At 27.9% G+C, this 13,436-nt stretch overlaps 1 protein-coding gene across 1 annotated transcript; it reads right to left on the reverse strand.

Annotated features, from left to right (window-relative positions):
* Window positions 1-1,724: 1,724 nt before the first annotated feature.
* On the reverse strand, window positions 1,725-10,929 carry LOC100160509. Its single transcript, XM_001944553.5, has 3 exons — window positions 10,720-10,929; window positions 5,676-5,844; window positions 1,725-2,414 (listed from the first exon to the last, which is right to left on the reverse strand). The coding sequence occupies exons 2-3, from the start codon at window positions 5,817-5,819 to the stop codon at window positions 2,175-2,177; spliced, it is 384 nt and encodes a 127-aa protein (XP_001944588.1). The 5' UTR covers window positions 5,820-5,844; window positions 10,720-10,929; the 3' UTR covers window positions 1,725-2,174.
* Window positions 10,930-13,436: the final 2,507 nt, after the last annotated feature.

A 13,436-nucleotide genomic window follows, 5' to 3' on the forward strand; every position in this document is an offset into this window, starting at 1 on the left:
TGGTGATCTCCAAAATTGTATAAAACAATATTACAATATTGAATCGCATTCACAATATAAAAAAGAAAAAAATTATGAAACAACGTAAATACTTACTAAGTAGGTATTTTTAATTTGATGAATTTAAAATTTTAAAAATACTCATCGACTGTCTATTGATGATTAAAATAAGTTATTGTATTAAATGTTGAAATTTAATTTTTATGACTATAAATGATAATAATATTGATTATTATCATTTAATGATTATGAATAATATTATTTATTATCATTTAATAATGATGAATAATATTATTTATTTTACTCAGACTGGTACGAAATGTATTTATCAAATTTATCAGTACAGATTATAATAATAATATAAATATATACGATGTACGATAGAACGTATATACTATAGTGTAGAATATACGTACTCATAAGTCATATTATATTTTTTCTAGAACTATACGAATTTATCAATAACTCCATCGATACGATCCTAATAAAAAAAAAATCTCAATTGTTTTATACAAGTACCTTCTAAGTAGGTAGTATACAACAACAGTCAATAGTTATCAGTCTATACATCTACAATGTATTATTATAGTTATTACATTGAATAAACTTGGCTTTCTTTCTATACATAATGTACTAGGCAATTACAAACCATAATACCAACTATTTTCAACCAATAATTTATTAGTTTTAGAATTTAATTAGTTTATTTTTAGTACAAACAATCATTTATTGTAAACGACGAATTATTGTTGATTTTCATGGAATAGACTTAATTTTGTTATTATTTTTATTATCATTATTACCTATTGAACATAAATATCATAAATCTCATAATTTATTTACAATCAAAAATCAACAAAATTAACATTATGTACCAAAAATTATATTATTTTTAACGAACATATAAACATCTTAATATCGGGTTTAAAAGAATCTCGTAAGAATATGAGCTGTAGAGAATAAAAATAAAATGTTGAAGAATATACCTTTAAATCCCTAAGTAGGTATAAGAAAACAAATAGTGAATTTCAAACTATACCTTGTTTACAAACATTATTATTGTATATTAATTCAGGGTTGGGATTTTATAGCATTTGCATATTCCTTATGAGATGCTTACAAAATAGCAGAGTAAGCTAAAAATATGTTTCGTGATACAGAGAACTCAATTTAAAAATTTTATTTTGCCTTTTTTTGCATATTTTTCGATTTTTTAGTTTTTAGTGCTTTTTTGGAATTTTTTGCATTTTTACCCTTTGAATCAGAATCGGTCATATCTTATGAAATTATATTTTACTAAACGTGTTTTCAGATTTTTGTCAATTGAATTATTACAATAATTTCGTATTAGGTATTTGGTTCTAATTTTTGTTATCTGCCGATTTTGTTGGATTTTTTTTGTCGATTTCTACTGCGATTATCAATCGCTGATTATCAACGAGCAAGCGTTGAATGCGTTGTATAGTCAATTCATTTGAATTCTGATCAGAGTGACTAAATTATTTCAAATCTTAAGTAACTACCTGTAATAATTTCTAAGTGATTAAAAAATTATTAATTAATAAATTTCCATTTTTAGTGCATAATTATTAATTAGTGATATTTAATGTAATATAGCGGATATTTATGCAATTTTCATATTATAAAACCCCAACGTTGTATATTATATTATAATATAATAGGTTATAAGACATAACCCAATAAGTAATAAGTAATAACATAAGTACACGTATGTCGTATATAATAATGGAAAGATCGATATTCTAACATTAGCTTATTTTCTGTAAAATATACCATATTTTACTTGTTATTATCTTCGGTACAATACATAAAAAAAAACAACATTCGACTTACAAAAACAAAGATAAAATATAATGATTTATTGTAATATAATGTTACAATAATTATTTTATATTTACAAAATACAATGTACACACACACACACGATGTGATGTAATTACTTAATGTTATACAGTATTTAAAATAAAAAAGTACATGTTACTATATGTTACTATAGTTAAAAATATAATCCGGAGGAAAAAATATAAACGTTTAACGAATATAACGTTTGATTTGGGAAAAATATGTGATAAAATGTATAGTTAATTTAACGCATTATCATATACTAGTATTAAATAATTATAATATTAATCATGTTCATTAATGATGCCCAGTCAAGGCGTGGGCAAAAGTCCTGCATTTTTGAGAATGAGAAAGATTTTCTCTCTCGGGATCTTTTCCGTTTCCCTGTTTACAGCGTGTTGCTCGCCAGGACCGAACCAACTGTTCTGGGCCAAATTTTCTGCTATCTTAGGGTTTTTGTAAAACGAATTTTGCATGTGTGGAGGCAGCAAAGCCTCCCTCTGGAACGCGGCCACCACAATTGGATTGGTTGGCTTGCCGATAGAGTTGATCTGTAAGAAATCAAAACATTTTAGGTTTTTAAAGTTCATCTATTATTATAAGTAGGTACTTATTATTTTATTAAAGACCATAATAAACAATTTTATTATACTGTCCAATATAGCGTTCATACCAGGTTTATACCAGATATTATAAGTATCACCAATATCGGTTTATAGTAAACATATAAGAAGAGGATACCCTAACCTAACGCAGTGTAATCTATGTGTTAAACAGAGAAACAATTTTTACTGATTCGCACTCTAAGCCATCAAGCATTACGTTACACTAATTATATAAAGGGCATCACTACATCTGTTAACACAAAAATATAATAAAATTAAAAAGGTTCGTTTCCTGTTTCATCTGAAAAAAAATGTTATGATCTCAATACCCTCTAGGTTAAGTTTACAAATGATTTTAAGCAATGAATGGAGCAATTTGTTATGTGACAAATAACACAAGCGTTCACTTGAGTACACAAGACCCAAGTTCCCCACCTCAGAAACTTATATTTATACAGTTTTCACTGTTTCGTGTTTCAGTCCAATGGTCATAATAATTTTTTTATATCGTATAACAATTTATATTATTTAAATCAATATATTTCATATTTTATGATTATTTCGTTGTATAAAAGTATATGTTTTAATTAGCCAGATTACAGACAGTCAGAACTAAGTGTAAGACACTTACTAGTTACTACTAGGTTTTAACTATAGTCCTTCTTGGGTAGTATATTATCTTGTTGAGGTGATAAGAATATTTAAAAAATTTATACATGTACGATGGAAAATTGTTTGCTTCCCCACTAAGGAATTAACGCGCTCGCCAAGAAATAATGAGTAGGTATTAGGTACATATAAAGTGAAATTCAGGCACGTTTTATTATGAAGAATAGAAAATTATACCCATTGATTACTAATTCTACTTTACTTATTATTTTAGAAGGAGATATTATATCGTTATCAGTTTGATAGTCTGGTATTTTACATTTATACATTATACATTTAATTACTGTTATAACTTTCGGTTAAAAGTTATTTAAAATAATAATAGTATGTATTATTGTATTGCGTCGATTTATTCATGTAAGTTGTGTGTTCCTACAGCTGAATATACCATATGTAGATTTTTATTAATTCCATCAATTCGTGTCACACAAAGGCTAGAATGTGTTAAATATATAATTTGCGTCAAAAACGACGCCAAAAAAAATGAGTTAGGTATACATTGTAATCTGCGTCACGTCCAAAAATCAATACCATGGTCGTTATTGCAAAAATGAACTATATACTATGTAATTTGCGTCACACATTATTTTTAAGTTACTTCTATTGTATTATACAAGTCAGTATATATAACAATTTATTTGTTTATAGGTGATGCAATATGTAAATGTACCTATTATTTTAGTGAAATACGAATTGGTCTAAATTACCATTTTAGAAGGTAAGAAATGGCGAAAAAAATATGTTATCAGTTATAACCTAGCAGTATGTTCAGAGCATTTTTTTCACTGAACAGTTCATTAATTGTGATTTTTATTTAATGATTATTAATTTATTATACAAATATTAAAATTAAATTTTTTAATTTCCTTCATTTTAGTCCAAGGAGTCTAGTATGCATATTAACGTATTTTCGCAGTTAACCTCTGACACGGCCATCATTATTCAAGCATACCTATATTATAATATAATGTTCAAGTAACCATGAACTAAATATTAAATAGGTGAACAGTTAATATAAATAGAAATCTTACTTTATTTTAACTCTATATTGTATTATTATTAAAAATTACTCGGTATTGTCTGACAAATCTTTGATTATAAAAGTTTTATTTTTTATTAGTAAGTAGTAAGTACCTATAAAAAAATCGATTATAGATTTAAAATCACAAAACAGTAAATACAAAATGTATTCAGTAAAGTTTTCTAAGTACTTGTGTTATTACTTAATATTATTTAAAACAATTATTATGTTTCATTTTTACTAAGGGGCCTGCACGTGACCTGTTTTTTTGTTCAAAAACATGTCTTACAGGAAAAACTCTCACGCCTCGTAGAGTGATCCGATTTCGATAATTTTTTTTTTTTTTGAAAGAGAAACACTTATAACAGCGCGTCATTTGACTTGGATTTTCAAAATTCTAAACCATATAATACGATTTTGAATGGGTATTACAAATTTTCAAAAGATTTCATTATTTGTATTATGTTTGTTTTAATTGCAAGGAAATTAAAATTGAAGTCCAACGAGCCCTGTAGAAAATTCTCCTCTTTATAACGAAAAAAAAAAATCAAATCAGACCAGTCTACGTGAGAGTTTTTCCTGTAAAGCGTGTTTTGAGTAAAAAATCATGCATTTTATTTTTGGTCGGCGGTGTCGTTGAAATGTGTGCACATTCAATGCATGCGTATAGATAGCCCGGTACCCGCATACAATCACACTCACACTAATCATCATTGACGACTAACCCAAATGCCATGGGCGGCGGCATCGAATTGCATATTGCCTAAATATTGCCCCTTATTAAAGATACACGAGCCTTAACAATATTTATGAAAAAATAAAATACTCAATTAAAACTAAAGGTAGTTTAGCAATATTATGAAGAAATTGAGTTATATTTTTCGTTCTATTTTCACAATGATAATATTTATGTTTAATATAAATGTATATTATATTATGTTAATTTAAATAAAAGAAATTCAATGGGGCACTTAACCAATCATTCAACATTTTTATCCGTAAGTATATTGATAAATACAAGTTTCTGTGATTAGTACGTGTACCATGTTATAATATCATTGAATATTGATAAACGTTGCGTTACGTCAATACTTGTATTCATTACGCCTTCAGTAGTCTTTTAATAGTATATTATTATCTAATTTGTATAAGTATTTGTATATATTGTCAAAATAAATTCTAATAAAATCTTTCTTTTTTCGTTAATTGCTCTTTAAATCTTTTTCGTATTGTAACGAAACGGAACGCGTTTCAAAAACCGTAAAAGTAATTTATGCTGTTAATTAACTATTGTTTAATATAAATACTCTATACTTAATATAAGTAATGGACATCGATACGTTAATACGACGGATGTGTTTCTATATTTCAAGATGTACGAGTTTCCTCAGTAGGGCCCAGTATTCATAAGTACCTATATATGAATAATACAATTTAAATAAATACGACACGCGTGTTAGTATTATAAGAATTGATCTAGTCACATTATAGGTGAGATAGTTATTGCATGGACTTACTGAAGGATTTATGGCGTTGTTTTGTGGTGGTGCTACGAAACCCTGCTGTTGGATGGGCGGCACTAGAGATAACGGCAATTGCTGAGGGCGTGCCGACGTGAACGCCGTGATTGTAAACGCCGAGAAAAGAAGTTTGATATACATGTTACGATGTATGGTTTTTGAGCGTCTGCGAATCAGAAAAATATACATAAAAACGTGGAGTAGGTATAGGTATAGGTAGGTACATTCAATCATAATATTAAGTCGTTTTCGTTCAAGCACCACGCCACGGTCGCGGCTACCGGACGTCAATATTTATTATGAGGGGTTTATCGTTCCGTGGGCTATTCTATAGTCGGAAATCCCCCGGCGCACTTCCTGTGACTAAGAAGTGAGTGAGTGAGGGTCTACCGGAACTCTGGGCGGCAGGAGTCTATAGAGGTGACCTTTCCAACAGCATCCGGTGTGCAGTATGTGTGTGCAGTACTCTTGACTGTAGCAGATAATATGTACCTATGACAATATCCTAAGAGGCTGATCGTTGAACGAAAAAATAACATATAAACGGTTAAACCCCAACAAAGGGAAACTGCCATCAAAAGAAAAACACTGGCCTCGTGTATTCGTATTTTTTCGCTCCCGCAATAAGTTAATAACATAAAAACAGCGGTGCAGTACAAATAATTGTTTATTACGTTTATTAATAGGTAGGTTACCTACTCGTTGTTAAAAAACGCTTGTACGTCGATGACAAATATTTAGAGAATATGTTGAATTCCAGAAATGTGTGTAATTTACAATTTTTATTTTTTATTTTAAATAGGTACGAACATAGTTTGTTAACTATAAAAGTTTGTGAATCATTTTTTGATTAAATTTATATATATATATATATATATATATATATATCATTAGTTTGACTATTTATATTATTAATCTTAATTAATAATATAAATAATATCAATATATTATTTAATTGATCACAGCTTAATAAAATATAATATATTATAAGTATCAAAAGATTGTTGTCATGAAATTTCTATTGGAAATTACCGGTAGCCTGCCAAATAAACTGCAAAGTCGTGTTTTGGTTTAATTTCAATACCGCATAGTTTCCGGCCAGGTCTTTGGTGGCCGTTTGCGTATCTTATTCTCTGTGTACAGCAAATACTCGAAATTCGTTTACCCTGCGCATTTTCCCTCCATAGAGGAGTGCACTGTGCACCGCTAAACATGTTTCGGTCGTTATTTTTGTTATTTGTTTGGTTTTTCTTTGCAAAAGTTGAACACCTGAATAATTACCATATCCAAAAAAATATGAAACTGTTTTAAATCTATATCGAAAACTTATTGAAAAAGATAAGCGTTCGTCTGAAAACAGAACCACCGTTAAAACTTAAATATCTGCATTAGACTTAGTTGTTAGTCCGCGTATATTATATAAGTTGTAATGTTGTATTGTTCCGTCATCATCTTTGATGTCGTAATATACCGCCGTGGTATATTATGCGATGAATATTTTCAAATTGACAAATAACAGCTCTTGTGTTGCAGCGTTTGAATGGTTGCAATATATGATGATAGGGACTTGAAAGGGTCGCACATTTTCATTTATACTTGACACACATACACCGTGTGTTTTCAAAACACGTCACCAGTTAGTTGATAATGTAGAAACTAAGCGAGAAAAATCAATGTTTTTTTTATAAATGACTACGTATGAGTGGAAAACTAGAAATTACTCAAACATAAAATAAAAATTATTGTTTTATAAAAACTTGGATTATCGTGTGGTGCGCCTATTAGTACAGTAATACAATTATCTATTTGTCCTCATCATGAATCGTATTTTATATGGCTCGCGATTTAGATCCATATATCTACCTATTATTAAAAAAAAAAAAGATTTTTTTTAAAAACCTGCTCGATTTTGCGCACAGTTTGTGGCCGTTATGATTGTGTTGAGTATTATTAAATATTGTTTACTTTTATGTTAAACACATTTTTCTTGGTGTGTCGTAAGTTGCTTGTTTAGAAAGACAAGGATAACAATATTTGGCTGTAATATTGTATACCGATATAAATCACTAGCCATAGCCCATAGTGCTATCAATATAGATCGCAACTAACATCGCATGATAAACATTCGCTCAAAATCTGGGCGCTGAACGTTTGGTCACATTGACCCAAAAGCCAACACGTTTGGGTACAAATAGACACAACGTTTGAACACATAAAATAAAAGGTATTTTTCTAATTTTTCCGGGTAAAACAGAGAACGTTTGGCTACACAATACACATATTATACAAGACACGTTTGGGTACACTTCATAAACACGTGATCTACAATAGTGGTATATATATATATATATACTTTATCTCCAAACCAATTAAATATACTGATATTATTTTGATTATTCTATGATTACTATCGTAGTATACGCGACTACGAATTTATACGTAATACATGTACTTGTTATCGACTAATAATTAATATAGATAAGTAAATAAATAAAACAAGATTTTAATAGAATTTTTGTAATAAATGACCAAATATTTTAACTTAATATGACAAAATTAAAAAATTAAAATATTAATAATAAAAAATAAAGTAATAAACATTTTTGGGAGACTATTAAGAGCCATCCTCCTCGAGGGGTCTCCTGGGTAACGCTAATAATCTCTAAAAAATAAAATGTAAAAGTATAAAAGTAAAAATATGCACCTAAACGTTGGTACCCAAACGTAGTATTATTATAAAAATATTATGTTACTCAAACGTTGTATTGATTTTTGGGGCCTGAATAAAAAGTGTACCTAAACGTGTGTTCTAAATCGTTCTACCGAATCTCATGTAAAAATATAATTTTGTGCCCAAACGTGTTACGGCCCAAAATCTGAATTATATTTAAAGTTTTAAATTAATTTTATTTTAATTTTGTATTATAACGAATAACAAATAATTGACGTAAATTGCATTCTAATTGCATTGACCTGATTATTATGCAGTTCCTATGGAGTTTAAATAATTGTTGACTTCTGTAGTGGAAAACGTATAATATCAACCATACCATACTCAGTGCTCACTTTTAATATTTATATAGGGGTGTCATATTTCTAGTATCTATAGCAGTAAAAAGCTAAGTCCACCTCTGATGATGGTATATAAATTGATGTATGAATAATTCATTGCGCTTTTTGTAGCGTACCTACATTATTATTTACAAATTATAATGGCTTATGATGATCATTCATTATTTAGTAAACAAATGTAAAAAATGTTTTTCTGATTGAATTGAACCAAAAAAGAAAGTAGTTATAATTACTCATAAAGACATGCATCGATTCATTTTAAGCTTCCTGTTAGACAACTGGTTTTTTAGCCGCATATACTAAGATGTAGATTTTTCTATTCAAAAAGAATGATTACCCGTGGGCATATTTCAGCAATTACATGTATTTTTACGTCATCGTAAAAAACAGTATAGTTTTATAAAAGAATGCTGAATACAGTGAGAAATAGTTTAAGTCACTCGAAGTTAAATTGGATAATACATTTTAAGACTTAGTGTTTTTATTCCAATTCAGTTTGTTAAAAACAAAACAAATAAAATGTTATTTTTTTGTAAAAATTGTAATGCAAATTATTAAAAATAAAACAACATTTATTTTATAATGGATATGTATTAAATTTAATTTTTTTTTTAGTTCTCTTATATAAACATTAAAATATTAAATAATAATAAAGCAGACCCCAGGGAACTTGTTTTGCAGTAGTGTAGGAACTCCATCATTGAACTAGTACTTAGTTACTATAAAATATTTATTACGTTAGAATTTTATGATATAGGTAAATCATTGAAGATGTGCGAAAAACGATCCTGAATAGAAACGTACACAGTCATTATTTCTAAAGATACATATTCTATTTATATTATTATAAAGTTGTTAATATTTTTTATTAGTCATTTTGTAGGTTGAACTAATTATTTCCACAAAACATCGAACACTTCAGTGACGCACGCAGGGGCCGGTGAATGGACCCCGGGTCTGGACATCCCCTCACCATTAGCTAATGTCATAATATTTTACTATCAATATTCCCATTACATTGTCATCAAAACTTATTGATATCTTATAAATTAAATAATTGTGTCTATTAAGCAATCAAATTAAGGGATTTATATACTCAGGAAGGAACAGAAAAACAGTAATTAAATACATTTTTTGCCCCCCCCCCCCTTAAATAAATCCAGTGGCATACCTATATTATATATTTATATACCTAGGTAATTTATTATTTTTATTAATTAATTATAGTCAATACCAATGTAGAATAATGTGAATAGGTTTATGGTATATATAGAATCTAAAAGTGTGAAAATTGTATTAGGTACAGATAATAATACATTTAGTTATGAGTAATATCAAATCTCAGTGATGAATATTTTTTAAATTACAACAAAATAACAAACATAGACTCATGAATAGCTTTTATTTTTAGTTAAAATGTTCAATTTCATCAAAACGTGAACTTCAAATCACTAACAAAAAATATACCTAAGTATTTTCGATATTTTTTTAATATTGTAAAATTTATTTATGAGGGATCATGTATGAAATTTTCAAGTTTGTTACTAAAAAACAAAGATATCATAATTCATAGACTTAAATAAAAAAAACTAAACAAGTTTAAAATATCATGTCTGGATGCTCAGAATGAGCTAAACTATTTCTAGTCTCTACGGCTATTCCTTTCCGAATTAAAACAAAATTGATTATTGCGTAAATATTTACGTTTTATGATTGTTTTTTGTTTGTATCTATTCGCAATTATTAAGAAAATTACTGGGAATTTCTTGTAATTTTAAATTTTTGTGATTATATGAACACTATAATATAGGTATAACAATATTAACGATTATCATTAAATAGTGAAATAGGTACTTCATACCATTCGTGCTAACATATTATTAAGTGACATTTTTACACACACAATAGTCTACCTAAATCCTATATAGTTGTTGTCTAAAATGATATAATACTCAATAAAACTACTTACCAAAGTATCTGAAATCCGTTGGAGAACTTCAGTGATTGTCAACCACCGGTTTAAAATATGGCGAAAAACTATGATAAACGCGATACCGGGTGGTAAGAATACGGCACTTTGCGGGTACTAAAACGAAATAATACTTTCACTGTTGAAGGTTTGAATCGTTTTGCCAGGAACTGTCGTAGTGCAACTAGAACCTTCGTCCTACTTTCCACCACAATACCAACCACTACTAATAAAAATACGCCTTGGTACTTATCTGACTACTTGAATCGTGTATTAAGCAATAGTCAATTTAATGAAGCCTCGAATGCTATATACCTACTATATTAGTAAGTATTTGCAACACTATATAGGTACTTACAACTGTATTAGTTTAATGATCAATGCGTCATTACAAATGGTAGGCACACGATATTATGGACAAATGCATGCGTTAACTAAAATGTGATTGAATGTATAAACGCACATTCATTCACATTTTAGTTTTGAAATAATGAGAAAATCGTTTATCAATTTAATAAATCCTTGAGACCCGGCAATAACAACTATCAGAACATTAATACAAAAAAAAATAAATTTATTTATTGATTAAATTTGTTTATAATACCGATTTTTGCTAATAAATAAATAAACGAAAAAAAATCAATTGTAAAAATTACGAATAAAATGTGTGGAGGTTATATTAAAGTAATTTTAATATAGGTAACCTACATTTTCCAATTATTTAAAATGTCCATAATTTCAATATAATAAAGTATAAAATATATTATAACAACATCAAGTTGATTCATGTTCTGAATTCACAAAAAAATCAATTTGTTCGGTATAATCGTATTATACGAACTCAATAATAATATATGCATAATACAATAGGATCAAGAAGAATAGAAATGTCATAAAAATCCATATAATTGTGCAATATTATATTCACAAGTACACACAGTACCTACACAATTTTTCTATAAAATCAAAAATGTTTCTATTACACAGTCTGTTTCATCAATTCCCAAATTATATTATTACTATTTATTTTATTTTAATTAATAATGTATACCTACTACGTATTGTGTTAGAGTCATAGTAAAAAGTATAAATGACAATAGGTATACCTTATGGCTTATATTATACTAGTATGACATGATTAGTATACTAAGTAGGTACATAATTTGGTTATAAGGTTTTATATAACTACTTTTTATTAATATTCATCCTTTGTATTCAATTATTTTATTACCTATTTGTTTTAGAAATATTATACTAAAATATAATATACTAATAAGTAAAGGGAAACTAATGGACAGAGAAACCCATAGGGTTCAAACTTAATATAAAGTACAAACTAAGTTTATATCAAATTTAATTTATAAGTCTATGGTGGAACCGGTCTCGACTGTCGGTGGAAGGGGTGTCGCGTGGGCATACGCATAACTGGTGTGTTCTCTCACTGGACAGAGCATAGACATTAGACAACATATTACTTATTGTTTATTATAGCGTTATAATGCAATCTATCGACTGATATTTTATAGTAAAGAATTATATCGTTAAGAGAATATGCCCAGAAATCATAACATAGGAGAAAAATAATATTGTTTCAACCAATAAAATATGTAACAAAACTTTTTCCAATTAATAATGTAGCTATATATAAAAACGATAATTACAATAGATAATAATAAAATACTAATTCCGTCTAAATTCAAACAGAAGAATCCAAGTGAAAACAATTTTAAAATGTATCGTACATTTCTATAATGAGTAGATAAGTATTAGGTAGTATTGATTTAAATCAAAAATGTGTCAAATAGGTATTTTTCCTATTTTTGTAAAGCGTTTGAAACAATACGTTGTACTTGGATAACCAATGGTGTAAAGGTCAAGTTATGTGACCCACTTACCCAGGCCCTAAACAAAATTGAGATTTTAACTCTGATAAAGACATAATGAATTATATACAAATTTCCCATATACCTAATGTATACAAACATAATAATAATATAATCCTTAAATATTTTAACAAATAAATTTAACATTCGTTTTAAATAAAACTATATATTATTATGTTATTCGCTTCTGAAAATTGTCATTGTTGAGGTTTACTCCACTTGGCCTTTCCATCGTACATTACCATATTACTATAGTTCGTGTACAACTATAAATACGCCAAATGGGTGACGAATGAGGATTTGATTTACATTTGGACATCTAAATGAACAAATAACAATAATATACGTGTGATAAATTAATTCTGTTGTGTATTTTGATTATTATTCGTTTAAATAGTACAGTAATCCTGTAATTCAATACCACATGTATTTGCGTAAAAGGTTGACGTTTTTAGTAAGTTGTCTAAAGTTTAGAGTTGGAGAATAACACGAACAAGTTTGATATATACGTGTACCTATACGTTATAGTTGGTAGGTACGTTAATTCCGTATAGACTTAGCTATGCGTATTTTGACTTAAAATTGTGTTCAAATTTACTTGTGCATAACTTCATAAGTTGAAAAATAAAAAATTTAAATCAATACATAGGTACTGTTAAAAGTATAATATTAGAAATCATTTTAAAAAATACAATCGTATATGAGTAGTTGATATAATATACGATCACATCAAATTCAATAACACTAATGACAGACTTGATTTTTTCAAATATTTAACTTTTCTGTAACATTTTTATTACTTATATATACAAATAAATTGAATATTTATTTCAA

This window comes from Acyrthosiphon pisum, chromosome A2 (assembly GCF_005508785.2).
Source record: "Acyrthosiphon pisum isolate AL4f chromosome A2, pea_aphid_22Mar2018_4r6ur, whole genome shotgun sequence".
Taxonomy (NCBI): domain Eukaryota; kingdom Metazoa; phylum Arthropoda; class Insecta; order Hemiptera; family Aphididae; genus Acyrthosiphon; species Acyrthosiphon pisum.